Raw genomic sequence first — 13,718 nt, 5'->3', positions numbered from 1 at the left:
AGCCTGGTGGGCTGCCGCCTATGGGGTTGCACAGAGTCGGACATGACTGAAGTGACTTAGCAGCAGCAGCAGCAGCAGTGCTTGTTTACCTTTCTGGATTCCTATTTCCCCTCTTATGGAACCCTGGTGTCTCTTTCTGTCTTGTTAACAATGAGTTGCTTTTAAGAAGATGCTTTTCTTTTCAACGTTTTATGTTGTTTGCTCAAGGAAAATCGAAGCAGTCAAATAAAAATAGAATTCAACTTCTCCAAGAAAATTTGACCCAAAGTTCAGTGGGTCCCCTTTCTAAAATTATCATGTCATTGTCTGCTCTCAAGGAAAACCACCTTGCAGTAACTATTTATTGAGCATATATTTGCAAGGCACAGTGCCATATACTGGGGATTCCATGGTGAGTGTGCCAGAGTCTTTTGTCTGCAATGACCTGTCCTCTTTGTTGTGCTGGGGAAACTGTGATGAATCATTGTTCTTTGTTCTCTAGAACGTTGTGCTGTTCATTTCTTGGTGACAGATTACTGCTTTATTATACGAGGATGTAACTTAAGAACAGCCAGGTGGAAGAGGTGCATAGGGCAAGGTATGTGGATTGGGGCACTGAAACTTCCATGAAGTCTGAGGGCCCCACCGCCACCTCCACATGGTCACCAACCCCAAAGCTCTTTTTCCAGCATTTTAATGTATTTTTAGTGGGATGGTTAGTCTAAATAATTGACTGCCATTAGTGGAAACTGGAAGACATGAAATCCTTCCTAATTAGGACGCAGGTCTTTAGCCAGATTAATAGCTTTGTGAGGACTTCTCCCTAGCCTACAGTTTTCATATTGTGTCATAAGTAGCAGTCCAGGAAACAAATCAGTCTCTTTGGCCTTTTTCATTCACTCAGGCATGCAGTTCATTTCACAGACATCCACTGAGTACTTCCTGTGAAGCATTTTTACAACAGTGAATATGTGTCCTTGCCCTTCACTCCCTTGTTGAGAAAGAGCAGAGAAAGTCATCTGAACCAGTTTTTAAGATGAGACTAGCCCTACCAGCCAATTTAGGAAATTCCAATGTCTTCAACCTACTGAATGGTATAGTTGTAAAAGGTGGAACAATTGGAGAATTATTTTCTATGGAAGGTAGTTTGTTGAATAGGGCAGTACTTCTAAAATTTAGCATGCAAAGGAATCATCTGGAGGGCTTGTTTAAAACAGATTACATCTTAAAGGGGTGGGATGGGGAGAGGAGAGGGAGGCTCAGGAGGCAGGGGATATATATACAGATAACATTGTGACTGATTCACACCATTGTATGGCAAAAATCAATGCAGCATGGTAAAGCAATTTTCCTCCAATTAAAAAATAAAGAAAAACAGATTATAGGGCTCAACACCTCACTGCACCCCCTAATTCTGATTCCTGGATCTGGGATGGAGCCTGAGAATTTGTATTTCTAACAAGGTCCTTCTCTAGCTCACTTCCGCATTGTAGAAGTGCTAACAAGCTCTCTGGAATCTCTCTTACCAAGAGCATTAGTCCCATTCATGACTGCACCTCCTGACCTAGTCACTTCCTGAAGATCCCACCTTTTTATATCATCACATTGGACATTAGGATTTAAATACATAAATTTGGGGGCAGAAAGGATACAAACATTCAGACCATAGCATTCCACTCTGAACCCATTAATATTTCAAAAATCTCTCTTTGTATGCAGGTATCAGAAATTCAGACAGTCACTCCAACGATGTAGGCTTCCATGGGGTGCTGAAAGGGAATATGGAGGGATAATACCCATTTCGCTCCCTGAGGAACACAGGCCGAAATGTGAACCTCCTAGAGTCATGGGCAAAGGACATCAGCATTATGGATTTGGTGGAGAAATCTGGCCAAGGTAAATGAACTTTCAGTCTCTCACATAGAGGTCATTGTTATTCAGTTTTCTGTATTTCTATTGTGAGTCCTTTGTTAGCTTAAATCTACTTCTGAACTTTTATTATTTATGAAAAGAAACAGATGGGAACACTAATTATATAATTTCTAATTGTGAAGTCAGTAAAAAATATGTTATAAATATCTTTGCTCTCCTTAGAGATGTTTATGTGATCAAAAATTTTGATTAATCTAATTCCCTTGCTAATCATATTTTATCTAAAACTAAGCAACATTCCTGAGAGAGATTAATTTTTTGGCTTGAGCAAATAGATGGCCTAATTTCTACAAATGTTGACTTTTGAATTCTATTTTTTTAAAACCATCTATAAGTCATTAGAATCTAATGGGCATTGTTTTCAAGTATTAAAATATTTCAATCATAGTTTATGTCTTAAAGTTACCCTCTCAGCAAATGTATTCAAAGGCCAGTTAAAACTAAAGATAAAGCACACACACACAAAATCTGAGCAGTAAATTAAATGTCACATTAACTATTAAGTATGAAATTTACTCAAAACAAAATCCACTGAAGCTTCTCCACACAAAGCCCGCTTACTCCTGTTTTATCTAACAATCCTGGCTACCTAGTTTACTGACAATCTAGCTAACTAGTTTTTTATTCTAAAGCAGTTAAAATAAATAAATAGGCCACAGCTAAAGAGGAAAACAATACCAGTAGGGACATGTGGTAGCCTTATGAAAGCCTCAGTAAAGTAATAAAAAGCAGACAAATCAAAAGTCCAATTGGAAAGATGCAAATATTGACACATTGAAGATAGGACCTCAAGTTCATTAATTCATTCAACAGATTTGTTTTAGCCCCCACTCTCGTGGAACTTACTTTCTAATATAATATAGATTTTAAATATCTTTGTAAAGTGGAAATTGTTATCCTGGTTTTACAATAGAGACCCAAGAGGTTTAGTACCTTTCCTTCTGACACAAGAGGGTCAGACAATATGAAGTTTCAGAATGGGGATTTGAATCCGGATTTATTTAACTCCATAGTCCACGTTCTTTTCATCTGTTCATTCATTCACTCATTCCAGCTATTCATTTATTCAGTCATTTGAATATAGCAAGCATTGTTGAGATTAAGGTATAGCTCTTCATGGAGTTTATAGTTCTGGTCCCCAGAATTTGTATATTAAAAAAAATGTACAATATCCTAAACGACTTAGAAGTATTTTCAGAATAATAGTGTGTAAAAAGAAAGCAAAAGACTAGCTTCTTATAAGAAAGAAGTCTTAGTGTCTTACGGAATGCAGCCCTAGGATACTTGGGAAAGGAAATATTTGTTCCAATTAGAATGTCAATCACTCCTGACTCAGAAATGCAGGTTAATATATTCGGTTCTTGTCACACCCTTTTGTGTTAAACGTTACCGTTTTTATCATTTAAATGTTATTATTATCATATTTATCTCTTAAAAATATTTCAAGTTCCCTTGCCGTCAGCCCGTAGGAATTTATTACCTGGTGTGTGTGTGTGTGTTAAGTCGCTCAACCGTGTCTGACTCTTTGTGATCCCGTGGACTGTAGCCCACCAGGCTCCTCTATCCATGGAATTCTCCAGGCCAGAATACTGGAGTGAGTTGCCATTCCTTTCCAGGGGATCTTCCTGACCCAGGGATGGAACCCAGGTCTCCTGTATTACAGACAGATTCTTTCACTGTCTGAGCCACGAGGGAAGCCTTTACCTGGTGGGGCAACCCCAAATTTTGTCCCTGAAAGATTTCTAAGCATCCCTTGGGGCTTCCCTGGTGGCTCAGTGGTAAAGAATCTGCCTGCCAGTGCAGGAGACACGAGTTTGATCCTTGATCAGGGAACATCTCATATGACAAGGAGGCACTAAGACCCTGATGCTGGGAGGGATTGGGGGCAGGAGGAGAAGGGGACAACAGAGGATAAGATGGCTGGATGGCATCACTGACTTGATGGACATGAGTTTGAGTAAATTCCGGGAGTTGGTGATGGACAAGGAAGCCTGGCGTGCTGCGATTCATGGGGTCACAAAGAGTTGGACACGACTGAGCGACAGACTGAACTGAACTGAACTGAAGCATGTGTGAGTTAAAGGGTGTTTGATAATCTCTCTACATTCAAATCTCTCAACCTTGCCATGAACCTAAAACTGCAATCTAAAGATTGTAAATATGGATATATCTGATTCTTTAAATTTCTCATAGTGTTCCACAGTATGGATGTATTAAATTATTTAGCCATTCTTGTATTTTCTTTTTCTTCTTTTGTATTAACTAAATGTATGAATATCTTTATACAGGCTTCCTTGAACTCAGTACACAAATGTTTCTCCAGGGAAAATTCTAAGTAGAAGTTATGGATCATAATATATGAATTATTTTTAATTTTATCCCCCAAATGCTTTATATTCCCAGAGTAGTATCTAAAAGTATCCATTTTGCCATATTCTTAGCCAACTGTACTAACATTATCAAACTGTATAATTTTTGCCTATCTAAAGAATAAAAAGTTTATCTTGATTATCAGAATGCATTTCTCTGATTAGACTGAGTACTTTTTTCTTACATTTGTTTTCTTATTTTTGACTATTTATATTTCCTTTCTGTTCTTATTCTTTGCTCATTTTTATTGCTTGTCTTTTAGCTATAGATTCTTACTGGTTCTTGATGTTCTGGATATTAACCCTATATGTATCTATTATAAATATTTTTTCTAATCTTTGTTTTATTTGAGCTTTTTTTGCTGTCTTGTCTTAATTTTTTTATAAATTCTCTGTATCTTTTTTTTAAAATTTTTTCTATTATTTATTTTTGGCTGTGCTGGCTGTGCTGCACAGGCGTTTTTCTAGTTTTGGCAAGTGGGAACTACTTTCTAGCTGTGGTGCATGGGCTTCTCCTTGCGGTGTCTTCTCTTGTTGCAAAGAATTCCATGGACAAAGGAGCCTGGTGTGCTACAGTCCATGGGGTCGCAAAGAGTTGGACACAACTGAGCGACTAACACATACACACTCTTGTTGTGGAACACAGGCTCTAGGGCATGCAGGCTTCCGTAGTTGCAGCATGTGGGCTCAGTAGCTGCGACTCCTAGGCTCCAGAGCACAGGCTCAGTATGTTGGGGTGCATGGGCTTAGTTGCTCCTCAGTATATGGGATCTTCCCAGATCAGGACTCGAACCCATGTCACCTGCATTGACAGACAGATTCTTTACCACTGAGCCACCAGGGAAGTCCTTTTCAAAAATTTTTCATTTGATGTTATCAAATTTCCTTTTGATTTTTGAGTTTTTAAAAACCTTATTTAAAATGTTTTCCCTACCACCAAGAAAAAACATATTCCTATATTTTTTTTAATATTTTTATGCTTTTCACCAATTCCTTAGATTTTTAATCCATCTGAAATTATCTCTTTGAATAGTATGAAGTTGAAATCCTTTTTTCCAAATGGCTAGTGAATTTTTCCTGCATTGTTTATTAAAAAATAAGCCTTTTCCCACTGATTTAAAATGCCATCTTTTCATATACTGAATTACCACGTATACATGGTTGTATTCGTCTATTTATCTTTTACTATCTCACCATTACACTGCTATTAAAAAGATGTTCAATTTAATCTGTTCTTTCTTTTCAGAAAGCTTCCTATTGAACAATTTTATTACTTGTCACAGAACAAAAAAAGTGACATCTACGGAAATGATTCTTTGTAAGTTTGAGGTTTCTTTTCCTTATGTGAAATCAAATAACATTTTTAAGTGGAAATGAGTTATATGCAAAATTTTAATAGTCCCCAAATTTTCCTCAAGTCTAAGGAACTTCTAAACAAAAGTCTTCCTTTTTTTAAATAGATCATTGACTATAGAAACCAAGACCAATAGAACAAGAATAAAATAAATAGACTAACACCTACTAATAGTTTGTTGCATTTAAACAACAAAAAAATTGGAAAGATGGAATAGTAATGTTCAAAAAGATTCATACAGGTCCTCTTGACCCATTTCCCTGTCTTTGACTTTGTTATTCAATCTAATAAAAATCTGTTACATTTTTTAAGAGGGTCATAGAAAAAGCCCCAGTGCCCTCAATAAAAATTCTAATCAGAATTTTATGAAAGTGGTTTGTTATGACAATCTACAAATAACTCTTAATAAAGTTACTCTGTAAGTTTCTCTTTTGGATAAAGAATACTTAATTTACTCTTTGTTTAGAGGAATTATTTTCTAGTATATTATTTTTTGCTCATTGAAATAGTTTGTTGTAGATATTACAAAGGCTCACTTTGTAATTTTCAGATAAAATACTGACAGCACTGACGTAAAAATGAAAATACTATTAGTTCTGTTTATAGGTGATAAATTAATATAGAGTTCAGCCACAAGAGGGAGCCAAAAAGTTATGAAATTTGTGGTTGCTAGGCCTTTTTCCCTTTGGGATTAATAAACTGAAAAGCAGAGAGTGGCAGTAAAATCACGGATAGGTTCAGGTCAAGGAATTCGTGTCTCTGAGCATTTTTTATTTTCATTTTATCCTTTCAAACTTTGAATTTTTAAAAAAGCTTTTTTAAATTTTTATTCTTATTTTTCCATTTTGTTTTTTTAATTGAAATATAGTTCATTTACCATATTGTATTAGTTTCAAGTGTATAGCAAAGTGATTTCAGTTATACACACACACACACACACACACACACACACAGTTTTTTCCATGTTGAATCAAATTAATTTTAGGTAAGTACTTGTCAAAATCAGCTAAATGAGAAAAGCCTTAAATGCTGATTTAATGTTTCATATATAATAGTCAATCTGGTAGCTCTCGATCTCATAGATTCTTACATTCATTGCTTTCTATCCCCTACTCAACCAGAAATTTAACTGGAAGGCATGCTTTTTCTTTTTAGTTCCAACAAACTTAGAGTCCAAATAAAGATATAAACCTTTTAAAGTGCATGTGGATTGTGTGTTTACAATACATTATAGACTGATAAAATTATATGGCTTATGTACCACTTTCTAAATAGAAGAACATATAAAAAAGCAAACAGTATATTCAATTTTACTGCCTTTACTATTGATTGATAGCATTCTGTTCATTTTTCATAACTGAACTATTTCAGAAATATTTGTATAGGCTGAAACTAATTGTGAAATCCAATGAAAGTTGATGACAGTCCTTCTCTAGTGTGGACTTTGTCCCTGGGCTGCAGTGTTATTTCTTGGCACATAGAGCTCAGAGCAATTAGTAAATACACAACCTTCTAATAGTGAAGTGATTCAGAAAAGGCATGCCTCTGAGAACTCGTTCAGTTTTGTTCTAGCCTCTCTGCAACTGGGCAACATCTACTCTCGTGAGAGGTGAGCAGTTCTGGGCAAAGGGCAAAGCACACACTGTACTTATATGTTTTCTCCAACCAGGCCACATTCAGGTCACTTTAGGTCATGTAATTGCACCACACGCATGGTGTCAGGCTACCTCTGAGCACTTCGGTGCTCTGCCTATGAGCGTGAAGTCAGTAAGAACTAAAGCTCTATTATCATTAGAATAAGTTAGAAATGCAGAACGAGTGGTGAGTGGGGCTGAAGTTAGAATAAGCGTAATGGAAAAAATTGACCAACAGACAACTGAGATATGAGAATATCATATCTGTCTGGTTAAAACTCAGTGTTCCGGAAAGTCAGTCAGTATCATAAAGACTCTGTAGTTTGCAAACGGGATACTTCTTTATTCTTAAGCAAGTTGCTAATAGAAATGTGAGCTTTTAAAAGTCCTTAATATAAATTAGGATTTGTTTCCTGTTTTTATTCTAGGCTGCCCAAACCACCTAATTCAACAGTAGGGTAAGTAGACAACTATATTTTCCTTCCCTGTTATAATCAAGAAAAAAATATTGGCCATCTATATGTCTTAGACAGTGTAAGGACAAGTTATACTTTTCATAGTTTTTTTTTTTTCTTAATCAGGCAAGAGAAGAGGCTGATACAAGTCTAAAATAACAGCATTACTGATTTCCCCCAATTATATTCCCGACTTATTTTTTAAAGTAAACCTTTAAATTTAGTACTATTTTATATTTACAAAATTATTGGGAAAATAGTACAGAGATTTCCTATTTACCTCAGCGCCAGTTTCCCCTATTATTAACATCTGATATTAGTATGGTACCTTTGTCCTATTAATGAGCCAATAGTGGTGCATTAGTATTATTTAGATTTCCTCAGTTTTCCCCTAATGTCCTGCTATTCCTAGATCCTATCCAGGACACCACAGTACCTTTAGTAGTCATGTCTCCTTAGGCTCCTTTTGGCTTTGACAGTTCCTCAGACTTCCCTTTTTTTTTTTAATTAGCTCAGGGGACTTTCTTAGTGGACCAGTGGCTAAGACTCGGTGCCCCCAATGCAAAGGGTTCGATCCCTGATCAGGAAAACTAGATCCCCTGTGTTGCAACTAAGACCTGCCACAGCCAAATAAATAAAAATAAATACTTTAAATGACCTCAGTAGTTTTGATGATTATCTGTCAGGTATTTTGTAGAATGTCCCCCAATCAGGATTTGTCTGGTGTTTTCCTCATGATTAGATTGCAGTAGTATGTCTTAGGGAGGAGGACCACAGAGGTAAACTGCCATTTTCATCATATCCTATCCAATGCATAACTTATCACTGTTGATGGTAACCTTGATTACCTAGCTGATATAGTATTTATGAGGTTCCCCTAGTGTGCGGTTAACCTTTTTTTCTCCTTTTCCCATCCTATCCTCTTTAGAAGAAAATCACTATGTACAGCCCACACTTAAAAGTCTGGAATTATACTCCACCTCCTTGAAGGCAGGGTATCTGCATAAATTATTTGGTATTGTTTTGTAAGGGAAATGTGTCTATTCCTCCTCATTTGTTTAATCACTTATTTAACCAGTATAGACTCATGGATTTTATTTTGTACTCGATGCTTTAGTAGCAGTACTGTACTACTGTATTTTGTCATCAAATTGGCCACCAGAGCTCTTTCAGTTGGCTTCTACACCCATACCCCTATGGTTGGGGGCACTGTGTATGAGGGTTTTGGTTTATTCTTCTGTTCGTTTCTTTGTTTTTGAGTAGTTCATCACTTATCACTGTGGGGCTTTTTCTTTTAGCATTTCCTTACTTTCTGGCAGTACAAGATGCTTCTGGAGTACAAGATGCTCCATCCTGTTTATGTCCTGCCCCAGCTCTAGAACCAGCCATTTCTCCAAGGAGCCCAGCTCCTTCCCCTGGAGAATGGTATTAGAATCCACTATCCGGGTGCTCGGTGTCCCTGATGCCGTTAGAGTTCCTATCAATCTTAACTGGAAATGCTAAGCTGGCATTTAAGAATTGTATTCCAGTTAAAGCAAAGATCTGCTCAAAAGGCTATTAAAAGTAAAGTCTAGGTTCTTTGGGGTTTTATTTTTTAAAAAACAACTATATGAAGACCTCTGTTTTGGACTTTTCAAATTCTCTTTGTGGCAACATGAAAAACAAAAAGTAAAGTCCTTTTTTGTTGGTTTTATTTTTTTCCTCAGATGACCTTATAGCCTGTTAAGTTCCAAAGTCTCTTTTCCCTTTGACCTCAACTCCTCAAACATACCCTTGGAAGAGCTGTGTAGTGTTTTGATAAAAATCTTGGTAGACCTGCTCAATAGAGCAGACTGAGTCCAGAGACAGCTCATGCCTCTAACTGAATTATTCAAAGAGAAACTGAATTCCTTTATTTAAATGTGTATGTAGTTAAGCGAGTGTTTTATATTCCGCCTTTTCCTTATTATTTCTTCTCTATTTATGGACACAAAATGAAAAATAATATTTATAAATAATTTAATATAATTATAACAGGAATATAATTATTTTCTACATAGTCTTAGTTTAAAGGAATAAAAATACATTCTGGTCATTGGTACTCAAAACCTGAATGGGTTACAACTTGAAAATTTAGTTGAGGGTATAATTTGCAATTTTTTAACTAACAAAAATAACATATATAACAAGATATTAAACGAAATTCCATAATATACCTCAACTCAAGAAACACAGAGTCCACAGCTTTCAGGTCTTAAAAGTAAAAAACATTTTCCTAAATCATTACCAGATATAACTTAATACTGTTTGCTAGGAATATATATTACTAGAATCTGAAGGGAAAAAAGTTTTGCCTTAATCCTAAGTGATGAAAATTAATGGGGGCCACTTGCTGCCTTCCTAGTCCCACTTTTACCCCTTCTACACAAAGCCAAAATCCAGGCCACACCCAAAACCAGAAGATCCTAAGAACTACAGATACACATTTTGCAATTTTACTTTCTATTAAGAGGATCAATCTCAGAAAGAAAAAGCTTATCGAATTCTTGTGATTCTTTTTTGTGATTTATAGTCTATAGGGATGCAAAGAATCGGATACAACTGAATACACACACACAGCACAACAACAAACTCTTGGCCTTTGGAATTTATTTTCTAAATTAACAAATTAATCTCTGCTTTCTGGTGTCTCTGTGACAAAAACAAGATATAATGAAAAGAAATGTAATGACTTTTGTTCAGGAAGTTCTTACCAATATCAAATTAGTAAGACATGGGGTCGCCTTGCCCTGGCCTTTGACCTGGAGCTAAATACTTATCAGCAGATTATTCTCTCAGAAAGAATGTAGATAAAGCAGTTAGCAGAGGGCCTGGCATGTGTTTTATTATCATTGTAGTTAGCATTTAAAGGCAAAGTTCTCTGCGTGTAATTCCTACTCATGTAGCAGTTTCAATGTCTGAGGATCTTCCAAGATTGCCTACTGGGATATTTTCTAGGAACAAGGAGCAGATAGGACCATTTTTTGAAATATTCATAACCACATTTCCTTAAACCACATCAAGTCCATGGGAAATGGTAACAGAAGTTCCAAAAAAAAAAGAAGTTCCAAATTTAATCCCACTAATTCCACATTCCCACTGGTTCTTACACCTCAGCTCAACCTGGCACATCCTGGAAAGAACCCAGGAGAATCAAAATGAATTTTCTACCCAGAAAAGTTGCATACATTAAAAGTCAATTAGCACTAAGACAATTACTGCATTCAATTTACTCCATTAACCATTCTTCTCAGTATGTTTTATGACTCAGGTCCCCTGGCTATTGGACAATATTAGAAGCCCAGCCTTTCTCATTCATTCCTCACTGTCCCTAGGATCTCTTTGTTTCTCATCCAGGTCCCCTGCTTCCTGAGTGATCTACCTGAAGGTGAATGAGCCAAGCCCTCAAGGCTTTGCATGTGCCTTGAACAAAACCCTCCCTTAGAACCTAGGTTTTACTAGCCTACAGGAAACTCCAGCCTTTCCTGACTCAGGTAGACTGGACACTCTCCATGAGCACAAACATGTTTGTTCCCGCTTTATTTGCTCAAACGTTAAATGCTCACTTATTTTCAAGCATAATGGTAAGAAATTAATTCCTCTTACAAAGGGGACACAGTTCACTATAGAACCATTGAAGCAGACACTGGAAATATTTATCTAGAAGAAATGAAAATCATTGCATAGCATGTAAAATGAAGTACAACCAGTATTGCTACAGTGAAAGACCAGTCACTACTTCAATGTCTTCATGATTCCCAGGGACATCAGTTAGCTGGAATCCAGGAATGTCCTGATTCTGTGTTCTCATGTCGTCATATAGTTGATGACGTTATACCTTGTTCCAAGCTGTCCAGTAGATGATGTGGCACTTATAAACTGGAAAAGTGTTTAGTGGCTAGCAATAAAATAATGCTATACCAAATTCAAAAGTGTGTTCAAATGGGAGAGCCTGCCACAAGGGCAAGAAAACCAGATCACTTTACACAAAAACAAAAATAGATGACTGGCCTCAGAAATGATTTATGCCTGAAGTCCAGGCTTTTTCTCTTACAAATCAATCTTAACTTCTTGTGGTGTCCGTAAGAGACCAGGAACTTGTTAAGAATCTGAAGCTATGAGGTATTTCAGAGAGCCCACCAAGATGCCAGGGCTGCTGAATTCAGTACAGGTTTGCATCAGGGTGATGAGAACAGATGGCCAAACTAACCAAAAATGACTGCTACTGAAAAATGTTCTATGATGCAAAAGCAATGAGACATTTTAAAATGTTTCTTATAGAAATTATTCTCATTCTTTCATAGTCACACCATCCATAGTAACTTGCAAAAGCTATTATATAAATCCTTCCAGTACTTAGATGGAAAATAGTGATAGAAAAATCTCAGTAACAAGACTTTCACATAAACATTTGTGGCATAACCTATACATTTATTTCAGCCTGGTAAATACAGACATCACACAGCTTTCCCATAATTTCTGTGAGTTTTCACTGTGAGCACTAGAAATGCAGTTCAACTTTCAAACCCTTTCCCTAGCTCTTCTCCCATAAAAGCCCAGAGCGCCTGTACTCCTGGAGTGTGTTTTCTATTCAGTTTGCATACGCTCTATTGGAGGTCTGAATTATCTGGTTATATTTGCTGGGGAAAAAACAAACAAATTTATGGTCTCATAGTTCTGAAGACTAGAAATTCGAGATGAAGATTTCAGCCTGTTTTAAAACTGTATTTTCTACTTATATATAACACTTCTTTGTTCCTTGGACTTCCTAATTTTGATTCTCCTCTAATTTAGATAACTCTCACACAGGTTTTTTTAAACCTCTGCTAGTTCTTTTTAAGAACTCTGCTTATTCTTCAAATGAGAAGAAAATTGTATCCCTGTTGTCTTTTTAAATTGTTGGGTTTTTTTTTTTCATTCAGTATACTAGCTATTTTTGGCTTTTTGATCTCTAAACAGTACTGTGTACGCTGTGTAGATAAACAGGCAGTATATTTTGTTGATTGATTGCTTAAAGAAACAGATGGCCTGGTTGAGTCCAAGATGGTAAGGGATCATTTTGCCGTTGAAATTGAATGCCTAAAAGGATTCTATAAAATGAAGTACGGGGATTCTCTAAAAATAAGATGCAGAAATGGAAAGCAACTAGAAATTCTTCCTGTAGTGTTCCAAAAACTACAAAATTCATATATCTTTCACTTCATATTTTTATATCAGTAGCAAAATATATGCACTGATAAAGAATTCACTACAATTTATTTTTTAATATAAATTTATTTATTTTAATTGGAGGCTAATCACTTTACAACATTGCAGTGGTTTTGCCATACACTGACATGAATCCGCCATGGGTGCACATGTGTTCCCCATCCTGAACCCCCCTCCCACCTCCCTCCCCATGCCTCTGAGTCATCACATCCCTCTGGGTAATCCCAGTGCACCAGCCCTGAGCACCCTGTCTCATGCATCGAACCTGGACTGGTGATTTGTTTCACATATGATAATATACATGTTTCAATGCCATTCTCCCAAATCATCCCACCCTCTCCCTCTCCCACAGAGTCCAAAAGACTGTTCTATACATCTGTGTCTCTTGCTGTCTCACATACAGGGTTATCATTACCATCTTTCTAAATTCCATATATATGCGTTAGTATACTGTATTGGTGTTTTTCTTTCTGGCTTACTTCCCTCTGTATAATAGGCTCCAGTTTCATCCACCTCATTAGAACTGATTCAAATGTATTCTTTTTAATGGCTGAGTAACTCCAATACTTTGGCCACCTCATGCGAAGAGTTGACTTATTGGAAAAGACTCTGATGCTGGGAGGGATTGGGGGCAGGAGGAGAAGGGGACAACAGAGGATGAGATTACTGGATGGCATCACCAACTCGATGGACATGAGTAGGAGTAAACTCCGGGAGTTGGTGATGGACAGGGAGGCCTGACGTGCTGCAATTCATGGGGTCGCAGAGT

General features: G+C 36.8%; 1 protein-coding gene across 1 annotated transcript in view; it reads left to right on the top strand.

Annotated features, from left to right (window-relative positions):
• LOC104999804 (chromosome unknown open reading frame, human C7orf31) overlaps positions 1 to 13,718 on the top strand; it is a 41,423-nt gene that overhangs the window by 9,315 nt on the left and 18,390 nt on the right. Inside the window, exons 2-3 of the mRNA XM_010855412.1 lie at positions 7,116 to 7,243; positions 7,697 to 7,726. Of these exons, the coding sequence (XP_010853714.1) occupies positions 7,116 to 7,243; positions 7,697 to 7,726 (158 nt within the window). The remainder of the gene's footprint in view (positions 1 to 7,115; positions 7,244 to 7,696; positions 7,727 to 13,718) is intronic.

This window comes from Bison bison, unplaced genomic scaffold (genome assembly GCF_000754665.1).
Source record: "Bison bison bison isolate TAMUID 2011002044 unplaced genomic scaffold, Bison_UMD1.0 scf7180017864364, whole genome shotgun sequence".
NCBI classification, from domain to species: Eukaryota; Metazoa; Chordata; class Mammalia; order Artiodactyla; family Bovidae; genus Bison; species Bison bison.
Note: the sequence above shows the minus strand (reverse complement) of the source record. Positions and strands in the feature narration are given on the sequence as shown.